The following is a 15,885-nucleotide window of genomic DNA, read 5'->3' as shown; positions in this document are numbered from 1 at the left end:
TCCCTAGAATCTTGCTTTTATAATAAGCACCAGAAATTGAGGGAACAAGAGAAATACCTGCTCTCTAACTGTCGGAAAATAAGACAATTGGAAATTTCATATGAAGAACCCAACAGAGCTGGTCCTTGAGCCTGAAAGATAAGTGGGAGCTTCATTTAAATGTCATCCTGTGCAATTTCTCCTTATCCTTGACATATTCCCCATGGATAGGCGTTGCAGATCACAGAGTAGTATATAACAAAAAAAGCCCAGGAACCTGCAATGGTGTTTTCGTAGTGGGTTGCTTGTAGGAAGGAGATGGGACAAGCTGCCTTGTCCTCTGTCTCAATGGCATAGAAGAAGAAAGAGCCACCAGACAGGGAGAGCAAAACAGAGCAAGAAAGGGGTAAAAGTCGAAGGGGGAAAGAGAGAGTTTCCCAAATAATTACACAGTGAATTTCTCTGCAAGAGATTTGTGAGTTTTATGACTCAACTAGACAATAAAGGTCATTTAATAGAAGATTCAGCCAAACAGCCTACTTGGTTTTCCCTTACAGCAAAGCCTTTACTTGAAGCCTTAAGCCTTTTGCTCCTGAGTTAGCATGCTTTTATATGCTGAGAATCACTAGCCTCATTACAGATGTAGTGGCTAGTGTGTTAAGGAGCACGTCTCGTGCACGGAAATGCAAAGTGATAAATTAGCACCTGAGTACTAAATCCATATGATGCGAATTGTGAACATTTTTATCTTATTCATCCAAGTTGTCATCTATTTTTGTTCATTTTACAAATAACTTTTTTTTTGCACAGGAATTGTAACAAAAATCATCTTTATGAAATAATCTTCTGGAATCAGAAAGAGAAGATTATGTCTCTTTCTTGACAGGAGAGACTATTTACATGTTTGTTGTTTTTTTTTTCAAGTGGCATTAGGTAAGATAAGGGGACAAGCTAACTAAAGCCCTCCTTAGCATGGGCTTCCTATGGAAAGCAATGCCATCATTACTTGCATCTGTTGCAGTACAAAGAAGCAGCAGCCCCTCAATTCCAGCAGTGCCCTGTGAGAAGGTCAGAAATTGTTGTGTTGAAGTCAACATCGTGACCATAGCTGGAAAAGCCACTTGTGTTTAAACTATACGCAAACAAGGCGTCCCTGCCCATGGCAGGGGGGTTGGAACTAGATGATCTTTCAGGTCGCTGTCCTAGTTCCAGCTGGAATAGAGTTAATTTTCTTCCTAGTAGCTGGTGCCATGCCATGTTTTGGCTTGAGTCTGAGAACTGTGCTGATAACACAACGATGTTTTAGTTGTTGCTCAGTAGCACTTACCCTGATCAAGGTCTTTCAGTCTCTCATGCTCTGCCATGAGGAGGGGCACAAGAAGCTGGGAGGGAACAGAGAACAGGACACCTGACCCAAGCTAGCCAAAGGGGTATTCCATACCACATGTCATGCCCAATATATAAACTGCGGGGAGTCACCCAGAAAGGGCCGATCGCTGCTTAGGTTGGGCTTGGTATAGGCCAGCAGGTGATGAGCAATTGTGTTGTGCATCACTTGTGTTTATTGTTTTTTGTTTTTTTTTCCTTTTCCCTTTTTAGTTTTATATTCTCTCCCCTTGTTATTTCCCTTGTCATTATTATATTTAGTAGTATTATATTGTACTTCAGTTATTAAACTGTTCTTATCTCAATCTGTGGGTTTTACGTTCTTTCAATTCTCCTCCCCAGCCTGCCTGTGGAAGGGGTAAAGGGGTGAGTGAGCGGCTGCATGGTACTTAGTTACCAGCTGAGTTTAAACCATGACAGTCCTTTCCAACCCAAACCATTCTATGATTCTATTACATGATCAAACCATGAAGAGCCTTGCTGTAGTTTCCTTCTTGGAAACTTCATTTCTTCCTCTCTTCTTCTCCTCTTCTTCTTCTGGGGAGTTGATTTATGTAACACTGTGGTGTTGGAAGGGACTAGAGTAACATCAAACTAACAGCCAGGGACAACCTTTTCTTCTGCTTTCTTAACTGCAGATGAAGTCGGGCGAGATGGCTGCCAACATTGCCCGGGAGCTTGCAGAGCACACAAAAAACCACTTGTACGCTGGTGACATCGCGTACTCTGTGTCTGCCATGGTCCAGCTGGTGAACTTGCTTGATGTGCAGCTCCGAAACCTGACTCCAGGCGGGAAGGACAGTGCTGCACGCAGCTTAAATAAGGTAAAGACAAATGGGCTTGGGAAAGGACAGGAGGCTGAAGAAGGGTTTGGCTCTCCCTGGAGAGCTATTATAAATGTCTTGCTGAATGACTGCAATTTTAGGGCAGTGATTCTTTCTTAGTAGACAAAGAGTACCTGGCAGTTTTTTGTTTACAGTGTATTTTATTCTGCTGAGAAACAAAAAGGTTGTAAATGCCAAGTGTACTACTGGTCCTGGGAAATGTATACCCTTAAATGCGTACATATATGAACTCCAGGTACTTACTGTGGTCTCAGATCTCATAGCTCAGTATGCGAATAACTCAGGTGATGCCACAGCCATTATTTTGGACTTGTGCCAGTGTGAGCAAGACCAGAATTTTGCCCAGCATTATCCAGTACTGAATCTGTCTGAGAAATGCAATATAATATGATCCAGAAAAGCTGAGTATTTAAAGCCCCAAGAGACAGAGTCTAAATTTTTATTTTTTAATCCCATAACATTATAAAATGCTGATGTGAAGGTCAAATGAACACTTTCATGCATTAATATAAACAAATAAAAGCAGACAGAGGCATTTATTTACACTGGAAAAACATTTACCAAAGGCACATAAGATACCATCGTGTTTACATCTAAGTTCTTCTGGATGGTTTAATATTAGAGGGCCCTTTAGTGATGACCTCTGACTTAACCCAGAAGAACATTACTGCATGATGAGGGTGTGGTTTTTGTGCCCTCTGTTTGACAAATATTAGTATTAGTCCTTTTGGCACTTCCAGAGTTAAGTGGAATTGTTACACACTAAAGGTGCTAGAAGTTTCCCATTGTGAGAGGAAATATGGGCTGTGGACTCTGTAAGAATGCATTTGAAGTTGGGGATTTCCTTGGTTCAAGGCCCTTTTCATCACAGAATCTCATGTAAACACATGGGGTAGAACTTACATATATGGTTCAGATGGTGAATGGTACAGGCCTACTCATCAGAACAAAGAGCAGCTGAACCCTGTGGCTATGAGCACATGGTCATATATTGGCCACCCAGTTAAAATAAGACACAAAATATTGTTTTCAGCTGCGTAGTTGGCTCTGATAGCCCTGGCATCCATGTGAGACCAGAACTTGGTCCCAAGGTTATATAGGGAATAAATGATCCCAGCCAAGCCTGAAGTTTCTTGTGTGTCTTCTGAAGAAAAATACTTTTTAGAGTCGTAACGTGTTTTTTTTTCTTGTAAGTTATTATTGTAGACCTACACTGTTTTAAATGAAAGAGGGCTTCTGGGTTGTTTAAGATAACAGCTGCTTGGGAATGAAGTCCTGCATCTCATGTGCTTTGCATGTGCTGTGAACTAGGTTATCCTGATGCTTTTAATTAGTGCTGCTTCCAGCTATTTTATAACAATGTAGGTAATGATTGTATTAACTGTTACATCAGCATAACATTATTTGTTATAATCATACCATGGTTCTTTGTTTGAAATGATGGTGATGTCTGACAATATCAGGTAAAACCAGCAATTAATGTCACCTACTAATGGGTTTCACTGTTCTAGTCTGCTTGCTCTTCTGAATATGCCTCAACCACACCCAACATTTTGTCACTTCAGCTTTGCAAGCACATATTTTTCATCTTTTTATATCCCACCTACCGATATTTCTTTTGATTACATGAAATGGGGTTGTATCACAGGGGCAGCTATAAGTGACTGAGGGGAGGGAAAGACTGGGCAAGGGAGAACGCTCCTCAGCTGGGCTGTCACTCCTGGAATCCCCCTTGCAGGTTTCCCCCCCCCGCCACCAGCTTTGCACAAGCAGCTCATACAAGTCAATTGCACTCTGCATTAAAATTCTGGACCGCGTGGAGTCCTGCAAAACAGCGATGCGAGTCAGTGATCCAAATGACAGGCTCAGTAATTTACTTGCTCTCATTCCCCACTTAATTCTTTAGAAGAGCAACTGCTCTGTGTTCATTTAAGAATGCATGAATTCAACTTGGAAGTAGTATTGGGCAAACAAAAGGCAGCAGAGTTACTCCTCCATTTTCCCCTTCACTGATCAAGAGTATTTTCAAAATAAAAGGAAAAAAGCCATTTGCAAAGAGTGTTGTTTAGTCAGAAAGAAGAAATAAAGTAAGCACTAACCATTAAATATTCTTTTAATCATTAAAGGAAATGTGGTAGGAATCTGAAAGTAATCACCTGTGCTGGTTTGTACTGCCTTTTTTTTTTTTTTAAGCTGATGTACAATGAATTGAAATAAACTGGCATAATCAGAATTTTTAAAAGCCGTCATCTTGCAGGAGCCACTTTCCTGTCACTAAAAGCTTTATGCTTTCCACTGGATCAGGCTTAATTAAGGTAATAATTGTTCTGTTGCAAACTGGCAAGACCCCCAAGTGGATAGGTCTGTAATTTTCAGCAAGGCTTCCTTTGATCTCCATTTGTTTCTGTAAAGTCTTAGTACTGGCCAGGTTTACCCAAAGGAAGACTTCTGCTGTTACAAATTGATGAATTAGAAATTGAAATTAGGCATTGTGTGATACCTGAGTGTATTTTGTTTATTTCAGAGCCTCAAAACTGTCAGGGACAAATTTGGCTCTCAGCTGTACTAAAGAGATTGCACTGCTGTGAGCTGAGAACACAAGTAACCCTGAATCTCTGATGATGTGCAATTTCCAACTCAGGCACATCAGCAGAAACAAACCCAGCCAGGCCAGTGGCTCTGAGCAGCCTGATTTCGCAAGGTTTAGTCGTACCGGCGCAGAGCTCACCAATTCCAGCTTGTTGCTTCAGACTGCCTGTAAAGTCCTGGGGAGGTAAAATAAGTGATTGCTGGAATTTCATGACACACTGAAGCGCAGTTACCAGGCAGGAAGCTTGCAAGTGCACGTCAAAGTACAGTCCTAAATGTGCTCCTATGGAAAAGGTGTGATTCTTTGTGGAAAGCTGTTTAGTATTTAAACCATTTAGGCCCAGGAATTACAAAGGACAACTGGTATGAGAGGATTGGAAAATGCGTTCCTGGAAAAGCAGTTTAATCCAAAGGGGAGAGAATGTCCTCAACAGGAAATACTGGATCAAATTCCCATTTCATTGTTACAGCCTTTTATGCTACCAGAAGCCCTGGGCAATGCTCTGTCCTCTGGTGCAATGTATTATCGCACTTGATGTTTGCCTGGGCTGGCTTTAAGCAGCTCACAGCAGTGAAGCTGGAGTGCTATAGGTTTTGCCTTGAGCCATAGACCCGAGCAGGCGTATCAAAATGGGTCCATAGAGGTCCGTCCTGTGTCAGGATGCTCCTTGGAATTGATCCTGCTCATCCAAAGTTTGGTTATACCTCACCGTGCCATCAATGCCTGTCTGACTGCAGAGCCCATGCTCCTTATATAAATAATCCTCAGCCCCATCCTTTCCAGCCTTTTTTGACATGGAAGTATCATGTGTGATCTCCAAGCAGTAAGGAAAACATCATGTCTTGAACATCTCTACTTGACTTCAGTGTCTCCTACCATCTAACAGCTGCTCTTGAAAAGTTGCCAGTTTGTGCTATACTTCACTGAAAAAGGACTAACCCATATTTCTGGAGCCAGTCCTTCCAACCTTGCACTGCTGTCTAATTTGCATGCTTCCTTTGGTATGGTTGGTTTTCAGGAGCTGTTTAAGAGACAAATGAGGTTTTATTCATAGGCATTTTCTTCATTTTTTTTCCCCTTGTTCTGTCACTAACTTGTTTTTTCTATTCCGTCTTTAATCTGCTGTCTTTATGGACTCAGCTTCAGAAAAGGGAGCGCTCTTGCAGGGCCTATGTCCAGGTATTTCTTGTGGTTTTAATACACATGTCTAGTTGTTTGAATGACTGTGAAGTGGGTCTTGTCTCTGTGAATAATCTGTCTATTACCATCTTTGTGGCAGCAAGTTCTAAGGTTAAGGTTACAGGATAATAATTTCATTCTTCATATTCTCCCACCTGCCCACTCTCTCTCAGACTTGACAAAATCTTGGGCAAAAGCTCTGAACAAGAAAGTGGGAAAAAACACAGGAGAGATCTGACAAGACTCATCCAGCCATCGGAATAAGCAGGACGGTATGGATGCATTCAAGTAAAGAATGCAAAACTCCAGCTGACAGAGGTGTCTCCAGACCAGCTGGGTTTCGCTTATGGCATATCACTCATATCATTGCCACCTGCATTTCCTTAGTTTTCTTTCTTCCCCTCTCACACTTGCAAATTTAGAAACAATTTGAAATAGTAACAGCATGAGGGAGGAGGTAGGATCATAATGAAATGCAGGGTGTCCTCAAAGAGGGTTGTGGGAAGGAGAGTGCTGCAAACTAAATATAGTATTAGGAACATAACGTCCCATAATGTTCACCCAGCTGTGGCCCAACTTTTGTAGGCTTATATTGTGGCTTTGTGAAAACATGAACAAAGCCAAGCTCCAGCATTTTGGAAAGACCTGATTGTAGGGTTTTCAAAAGTGGGGCCTTGGATTATGTTATCTATCCTGTCACCTTGCCTTAGAGCATTTGCACCAGACTTTTATATAAACCTGTTTGTATACTATCAGTGAGTTAATGCTGCTTAAGAAATGTGAACATTTTACTTTCTAATTTCTGTCTCGTGTTTATGAACACTGATGTTTTACTTATGGGTGGTTGACTGTTATTTATGTGTGTATGTATAACATGCAGAGGTGTAAAAATGAACCACTGTAGGGAGCTATCTATACCCATATTTTCCTGAAAAATTCAACTTCCTACAGTTGGTATTGACTTTATTTTTTCAGTAAATATTTCATTTAGTGGGGGGGGGTTAGATGTTTTAGATTTCTAGGACATTAAAAACCAGTACCCCTCTGTGCTAGTAGGCTGTCTGTGGTCCCTTTTATTATGGTCATGAGAGAAGGTAAACTTTTCCCTTCCATATACATTAATGGGTAAAGATAAGGAGTTACACATCTCTTGTCTGGAGTGACTTCTCTTAAGATTCCAGAGAAAGTAATTAGCATTTGAAGGAATGTAGGAAATTTTACAGTGAAACACTCACTCCCAAGCTAGCTATCTTGTCTACTGGTAATACTGGAAACTGTCAGGCTGGTTAGACCACGAACCACACAATCCTGTTGGGGACCTTGGGTGCTACCTGACCCATACTGGTAGCTGCATGGGCATACTTTACAGACTTGACACATGCTCCTGGTTTTTTTTGTCTTCTTTCAAGCAGTAGTGAATAGTGAGTTTCATACACTCTATAGAAGGTTTGGCATTGGTAGAATAAGTCCTGCATATTCTGCACAAACTTCAGGTTACCCTTAATTTCAAGGACTTCTTCCTTTTCACTTCGAAAGGCTGCTTGTGTGTTTGAACATTAATCATGCACCTACCTCTTTAGTAGACAAAAACTGATGAAAGCTCATTGCTCGAGCTGTTTAGTATAAATATGGACAAATCTGGAAAATATCTTGAAGAGGACAGTCCTGTAATAGAGGGCTTGAAGAATGATTTAGATGACCTAATTAAACCTTTCCAGCTCTGCTTTGTATTATATGGAGGTAAAGTTGTATATCTGGACATATTTTCATACAGTGTATTTCCTTTTAGAAACTCATGTAGCTAAAGTCATCTAAAAATCTTGTAAGGGAGACTTTGTCTGTAATAGCAATTAAATGTAACTGCAGATATTCTGGTTAAAGGACACTTGTCCTTTACCAGGCAGTGGAATGTCTGGGCTGGCTAAGGCAGTTTGGCAGAGATTTCTCAACAGATTTTAAATGGTGAAATTCTGCACTTTAAGTTAATGAAAAAATGGGAATTAATGAGGATATATGCCACTGATGGCAGAGAAATAGACTTTTCAGCCTTGCTGACATGATCTCCTTGTGCTGCTCCCATTATTGTGAAGAGCATCCATGGCTGAATTGTTCTCACAGGGCTGGATACGTACCTTCAGTTCTCTGCTCCCTAGACAAAGGATAGTGCAGTACAAAATTTATGTGAGAGATGTCCATCAATTGTAAATATCAAAAATGCAATTGAGAAAAGGTGGGGTTTTGGGGAGGAGGAGGGTGATTTGAGAACATAATAATTGCTAAAAACAGCCTTACTGTTTTCTGTGGGCTGGCAAATCTATGTAGTCATGACAGAGCCCCTGTAGTGATTGGGGTGTAAAGTCCTCTTATGCATAAAATAAATGAATATAAATAAATATGTAAAACGGATCTGGAAATGTTGTGAATTATTCAAATATGAGGCTGGGAATGCCATATCAGATTATCATCTCATTGCTCTGGGTAAGTTTATAATTAAAACAAATATTGATTTAATTTGTGCAGTGTCACAATATTGGTTGAGCTAAAAACCCAGGGATTTTATTTATAGGAGATAGAGGTTACAAATGCTTCTCCTTTAGTGTTGCAAGTGTGATAAATGATCTTTTCTTGTCTCAAAAATCCAACACAAATCAACCTGACAGGTGATGTGATAAATAGATATTAATATAATGACTAGGCAATTGATGGGAGATTTTTTCAATCACCATGATGTGTAAGAAAAGCTACATGGACTTTAATTTGTGTTACTAAGAGTCCACTTAGTCTGGGCTGACCAAAGTGGATATCCAAAATGGACTAAGTGGCCTTCGAAAGGTGCTTCGTTAGCTAAGGAGAGCTTGGATCCGGTATGCGTGACCTTTTGGAGAGCAGTGAGCTACGTGTCTCGTGTCTACCTTTCTGCAGTGTACTGTTCTTGCACTCTATTTTGGGAAAGGGATAGAAAAGTCATCATGTGGGAGAATGAGTCACAATGGGTGACGCATTTGATTAGCATAGCTTCGTTTGATGACTGGTATGTGGTGAAAGCCGGTATGAATTTTCTGTAACTTTTTCAGAATTGATATTTGTTCATTTTCCAAAGGAGTTTCTCTTTAAACTGAAGCACTGAAGTTGAAGGAAATACAAAACGTTTGTTTTTTTGGGGTGCTGTAAAACTGGGTTTGATGTCACAGATTTCCTCCATGCCCTTCAGCAAGTGGCATATGCTCACTGTTTCTCAGCTCCCCAGTTTAAAATGCCATGGGTACAATTCTCCTGCCCTCTGGGAATGGAGGTGGGGTAGTAAAGAAAAAATAAAAAAGACTGAGTAGTCAGATATTGCAGGAAGTCAGGCCATATTAACACAGAAAACTTAAACACGGGGGGAAAAAATAGAGAATATTGCTGTAAGATGTAGTAGCTGGAAGCACAAGCTTTAGTAAAGGCTCATACCACATCAAACCATGTAGAGACTTTTTATCACATATGTGTACCTGATTGTGAAATCTGAGCTCATCTCCTTTCTTTGCTTGGATTTGTGGGCTGGAGGTCTGGAGCATCACGAGGCCAATGAATTTCACTGTGGTGCCAGCCAGCGGCCTCTTCCCAAGTGAAATTTCATGCTGCATTTGGGATGCAGATCTCAGAAGACAAAAACTTCACAGGGTTCCCATTCTTTTTGGGGGTTTTTTTATTTATTTTTTTTAATTTGATTTTTTGAACCCAGTCGTGGTGACTTCAAAGCTCGGGGCTGGTGGATACAATAGATAGCCTGAACAGCAGCTTTGTGGGAAGGATGGAAGGAGGCAGCAAAGCGTTGCTTTTGCAGTGTTTTCCTGGACTACTGGTGTTTGTTGCTCTTGTTCCTGCCATCCTCCAGGCTGTCCTGTAAGTCAGCTTCCCCTCTTTCGTAATTCTGGGCTTGCCTGTACAGCAAATGACCAAGATATGGATGTTCTATCTGTTCCATGAAGATCACAAGAGCTTCTGGATGTAGGTGTTATCGGAGCCACCAGTGAAGCCAGTGCTGAGCTTCTGGCAGGTTCCAGGTAGCAGACAGTGGTGGGTGTCTGAAGTCAGACTTGTCATTCTGGTTCTCTTGGAAGTTTTCTGAATGTTTCACACTTGTAACACGGGCTGTTTGAACTGCTGTGCCAAGCAAAAAAAAAAAAAAAGGCTCTCCTCAGAGGATTCAAGGCATTAAGTTTAGCGCTGAGTAGAAGAGACTTTGTTTTTTCTTTGCTAACCTAGTAGCTCTCAGCAGATAAAAGGTGCATCTGGGACTTAGCCAGTACTATTTAAAGTGGATTAATTCTGTTTGTCCCACTTCTCTCTTGCTTGCATGGCTGTCCCAACTTTGTGAAGACTGCGCAAAAGAAACTTTTAGCTCTGAAAGGGAGCATAAATTGAATGATGCTGTGTTTGCTTATGTTCTTGTGCCTGTGACAAGAAAACTAACCTCCATTTATACAGAAAGGGCCAAATTAACAAGGAATTTCAAGTTCCTTGCTTGGTCACTTAATTGGCTGTATGACAAAGAACTCTGCAGTGCATGTCAAACAACTTTCAGGGTCCTTTAATGATTTGTGCATTGCTTGATTCCTGATGCTATTCTGCACAGCCTGTCAGGCCAGGTATCGTTAAAGTGGCTGGAATAAATTGGCTAGCAGTGCACATACAATGTCATATATTAACTGTAGCTACAGGGAGTACTTTTAGCAGCTTTTTCAAGAGATGGAGATGTTTGCCCATCAGCATCAAAGTGCCCAAAACTTTCATTTAATATAATTAAAAGGACATCTGAAAGAAGTGTGACTTGCAGTGGGGTTCTATGGCTTGGTAGCCCTTTGTTAAAACTCTGTGAACTTAATATACTTCACAGCTTGAGAAACCTGCCCTTGATTTGTGTCAGCAGGAGCAAAACTTGAAATCCCCACCCTGCGTGTTTCTGCCACAGTGAGCCTGTTGTAAGGGGAGAGTAGGATCAAAGCAGCAGCCTTGGGTTTTTCACCAGGCTCTGAAATTCTTCATGAAAATACTAAAAATGAAGGTGACAGCCTATTCCTCTACCTACAACTGAGCTACAGCTATGGTTGTGTGCCCACATGTATCATAACAAAACTGAGGAAAAAAATCTAGCATTTTCTGTGTTGCTATGTGAGTAAGCTCTCTTCTTTAGGCTGAGTCAGTCCTGGAATCTGGTGCCAGTGGTAAAGTCTCCGTATAAATTGCAGTAGAGGTCAGTGGGAGATATTCGCTTTGATTTGGAATGTTGGAGGAAAGGATGGGTCTTACGGGCTCCCTAAAAGTTCCTTTAAAGGCCATGGATATTCTGTCAAAGGGGCATTTCTCATTTGCAAGCCATTTTCCTTTCTTACTACAGCTTTGCTCACTTTCCCAGGGTAATTACTTTAGCAGTTGCTTGTATTGTCTCAAATCCCAAACAGTAGGGCAGCAAATACAGATGATTCATAAATGCAGTTCTCAGCTTATTCTGCAGGGAAGATCTCATTAGATGAAATAGATAATATGTTATTTCCTTCTTCCCAATCAATTCCTTTTATTCCAGTCCTACAGATGCCTTCTGACCTTAAAATATTCTTCCTCTTACACTAAACAAAGCAAAACCATAGCCTGTAATTTGTAACCTTGTTCTCTTCCTCAAACCTCCTATTTTTCTGTGTGCTCCAATTAGGAGATTATTGGTAGTTCAAGGCCAAGATTGCAAATCTTGCATACCTAGTGCAAGACCATTAATTCCATAGTTAAAATTTTTGTAGGTGGCATAATTTTAATAAAGGTCAGTGCCTTTCTTCTCACTGCAGTGATTTCTCAGTGCCACTGAAATTCAGGCCATTTCTGAGTCAGTACAGTTCCTGTAGCTACAGCATAAACGTTTGTTGTAGTGTTGAGAAGAGAAGGTTGCCCGCTCTTTCTTGAGAGCCTTTGCTCTCAATCTGTGGAGCAATTTTAGAAATTCCCCTGCAAGGTAGGGGGAAGTTCTTCTTTTTGATGCTTTTGCCATCAGTAGTAGGTTTTGGCTCAGTTCACCAAAAGTGATACCATCAGTTTCCAATAACCACTCTGAAACTAGATGTAGGCTAATGCTTCTGTCTTAGTTTTTAAGGCAGAAGCAGAGATTAACAGTAGATACTGTAATGATTTATTTATTTTTAAGCATTCATTGCAATTCAGATAGTTTCACTTTAAACATGTGTTTGTCCATTTAATTGAATATTATAATTGCTTTGTGATGACCTTATTGCTTTGTAGAAAACCTTAGACAGTGGCTGGGCTTCCAAGAAATTGTCTCCACTTATGCTTTGACCAGAGACAAGTTTTAATTTGGAATTAAAAGAATAAATGACAAGGTGAAAAACTATCCGAGGCTAAAGAGCCTTGTCAGACAGATTTGAAGGCGCTTCTCAGTTAAGAAGTAGGATTTAATGGCATCTTTTAGCCAAAATGACATTTTCCCTGTTTAGGAAGCTGAAGAAATGACATGAGCATCTATTTTTGACCTGAAGTTCCACTGAGTGCATGATTGTTCCAGTTTGATTGGTGACCCTTGTGTAGTGGGATAGGGGTGCTGTTCATTTGTCACTCTAAAAAGACATGTCATTTCCTGAGCTGGTGGTCCCTTTCAATGCAATAACTCTGCCAGAAGCAGCAGCTTGCATGCCCAGGTCCATGCTTTCATGCTGGTCCTCTTCTCTAAAGGGCTCATTCTGGCTCCAACAGGTATGTTCAGAGTTAATGGGACTTTCTCTTGTACTGGTTCTTTTTCTGGCCAGAGGCAAGAATCACACAACTTCCAGCAGAACTTGCCATCAATGGCATTGATTGTGCCTTTAACTCAATTAGTTTGGAGGCTTGCAAATATTGATAGCTTAAGAAAAGGTTTTGTTTTAGCACTAGGTGTTTCATATGAATACAGAGCAAAACCAGCTGTTCTTGAGCAAAGAAGCAGGTAAACTTTTTTAAAGTAGCACTGCTTTCCAGTAAGTAAAAGGAAAAAGGAGCATAATGTGATCATTGAACCATATCCACATTTCAGTGCATCTGCTCTGTGACGGGTTTTTCATTTTCACTGCAATGTGGAACCAAAAGGGTTTTCAAGCTTTTTTTTTCTCTGCTTATTTTCTGTAAAACCTCAAGCTGCTATAAAAAAGTGGGTTAGTAATGTTTTCGCATACTTCGAATAAAGATAATGGTGTGCTTTTTTGGAGCAGTAAGAGACCTCAGGCAGGACCAGAACCTCAGATGGTAATCACAGCCTGAGTCTGTGTCTGTGTGATTATTGCACTCTACAGTCTTAGTGCTGCTGTTCTCAGAAAGGGAGGGCAAACCTTTTCTAATGAGGCTGTGCCAGCAAATACCTTTGGTACAGGAGTAGTTGTACAAGCACCAGCCATGATTTTAGTCTATCGATGCAAAGCACAGCCTTGTTGCTGTAGCTCCTTCTATCCTAATTTTTGAAAGTGCATTGCATGAAATACTCCTGTGAGATCAAGGAAGACAAGTGTTAGCAGCATGGGTCAGGGTTTTTAAAGTTATAAAATGCAGATATTTTAATTAGAGATATATTTGCAAAAGTGATGTTTCAATGCCCTGTACCACTGTCCTCATTCTCCCGAAGCTCTATAGGACATAAGACCTTGATGTAGGTTCCATGCAAAATAATATATACAGTGTGTTACATTTCTTCTTAAGGAGATGTTCCTTTGTAAGGAAGGACAAACTGCCTATTTGAAAATTACTGAGCAGAAGAATTCAATCAATATTCCCTGTAGTGCCTGCTGGTATTCATTTGCCATGAAGCAGTATTTTCTCCTGTAATAAGTTTTTGAGGGGTTTTGTTCTTCCATCAGCTGCTTGGTGAAAAGCCAAAATGAACAATAAAGGTTTAGAGAGGTCCTAACTCTAGGAGACCTGCTAGTTTTCTAAGGTTAGGGTTACTGTGCTTAAGCACTATAGCACAATGCAGTCTGGTCCCAAATTTGGCAGTAAGTATATCTAATATCTCTTAGTGATTTCCAGCATTGATTCCCAGTTAAAGACAGGTCTTACATTATAGAATCTGCTTCTGACAAAGAGCAATGCCTTGTATGTTGATACAGTGAAAGAAATAAATGGATGTGGTATCACTGGATATATTCTTCCCTCCCAGGTTTAAACTGTGTGTCACATAGCTGGATATTCTCACCAAGCATTTCGAGAGGGGGACAACATAAAAATAAATGAACAAGCAAAATTCAATTTTATGAAATGAAGCAGCTGTCACAAAGGAAATCTATGGGATATGTACAATTGGCCTTTTAGTAATATATAATTACTGTAACTCCTAATTAGTTGCCTTTTGACAATACGTCTTTTAATACCGATTTGTATGTGTCTGAGAAGGAAGGTTTACATTTCATTTCTGTTTTGTAACCTCAGGACAGAATCAAGAAACCATGAGCATATGCCCTTATTTGGGAAAAAAAGTCTCCCTCTGCAATTTATTGACATTTATTTACATTGAATGCACACTCTCTGGTGCTATATAACTACATAATGAAAGGGATCACCATCATGGGATTTGTCTTCTATGCTTGGCATGTTCTTGCTCTTCTCTTGATGTCCAATTGTAGCTACTGCTGGAGATATAAAAGGTCCACTGAGTTCTCTGACCCAGGATGATTTCTCTTTACGGTCTTATATTTAGGGGGCTTGCCTTTGCATGTATAGATACCCTGGCATCATAGGAAGCATACAACTACACCTATATATCTCAGTGTAGAAAGGCAGATGGAAAGTCTTCCTTCTTGGCTTCCTTCTGCCATGCCGTTCTTCCCTTCTTTGATCTTAGGCTACAAACAAGCAAACTATACCTTGTGAAAGGTATGTAATTTGAGTTACTGCTGTCCTCCTCTCTGGGCATATGTGTGCTTGTGCTGCCCCATCTTTATCAGAATCACCTGGGATCTCAGGTAAAACCTATCATGCCATCAGCTCCCAAACACACCTGTCTCATGCCTTGTTCATTTCAAAGGGCTTCTGTTGGGGCTAACCCTTCTACCACTGGTCATTGAGGCTTTCCTGGGAGCTTGACACTGTTTCTTCTATGCTGGAGATTTATCAGACCACAAAGTCCTTGGAACAGGTGCCAAACCCACCTAAACCGTGATGGTTCAGCTTAAACGCAAAGACACAGGTCGATCCTTGTGCTGTGTGCCTGCCTTCCCACAGTGCCCTATCCCCTGGCCAAATTCTCCCAGTTGACATCTCTGTCTCAAGAGACACTGTTGCTTTAACAGCTGTTTTGTTTCATTTAAACACCTACCTCAGCTCCTGTCCAAAATGCAAACATTTCATTAGCACCTCATCTCCTTGGCTTCAGCCAGCAGCACTCAGCCATAATGAAGTGTGGGGAACACTTGATTAATGCACTGAGACAGGTGAGGGAAGTGACCCTCTGGGAAAAGCTATGGACTAAATTCATCTTGAATGTAAAGCCAATGAAGACATTCTACTAGCTTTGTTCAGATACGTGATAAGGACCTGACCCAAAGTCCTTGGAAATCTTTCCTGAGCTTTTGCATCAGACCTCACATCCAAAGTGGCTGGCTTCAGGTTAGTCACTTCCAGAGGATGAATTCTTACCAGCACCGCTGGGGTATCTGTTGGGTGAGGAGTACATATTGTGTGGAAAGTGCCACATTAGGCCTAATTGGAATTCTCTCTCAAATTATGCAGGCATACATGCACACACATTGGAAAATAAAAAATGCATTTGATAATTCAGAATAATTTTTCTGGGGGACAGAAATCTTTGCAGCAGATGTTTCACTGTAACACAAATATTTCAGCATCTGTTTCATGTTTTGACAAACAGGCCTTACCTTTCCATCCAGAGCCAGGAGATGG

General features: G+C 40.7%; 1 protein-coding gene across 1 annotated transcript in view; it reads left to right on the top strand.

The window, feature by feature from the left end:
* Nucleotides 1-15,885, top strand: part of LOC104405414 (latrophilin-3-like) — a gene marked incomplete at its 5' end in the record, with an annotated part of 262,781 nt that overhangs the window by 174,885 nt on the left and 72,011 nt on the right. The window contains 2 exon segments of the mRNA XM_010014137.1: nucleotides 2,004-2,189; nucleotides 5,941-5,979. Of these exon segments, the coding sequence (XP_010012439.1) occupies nucleotides 2,004-2,189; nucleotides 5,941-5,979 (225 nt within the window).

This window comes from Nestor notabilis, unplaced genomic scaffold, assembly GCF_000696875.1.
Source record: "Nestor notabilis isolate BGI_N333 unplaced genomic scaffold, ASM69687v1 scaffold1435, whole genome shotgun sequence".
Classification (NCBI taxonomy): domain Eukaryota; kingdom Metazoa; phylum Chordata; class Aves; order Psittaciformes; family Psittacidae; genus Nestor; species Nestor notabilis.
The sequence above is the reverse complement of the archived record's forward strand: the minus strand, read 5'-3'. Positions and strand labels throughout refer to the sequence as shown.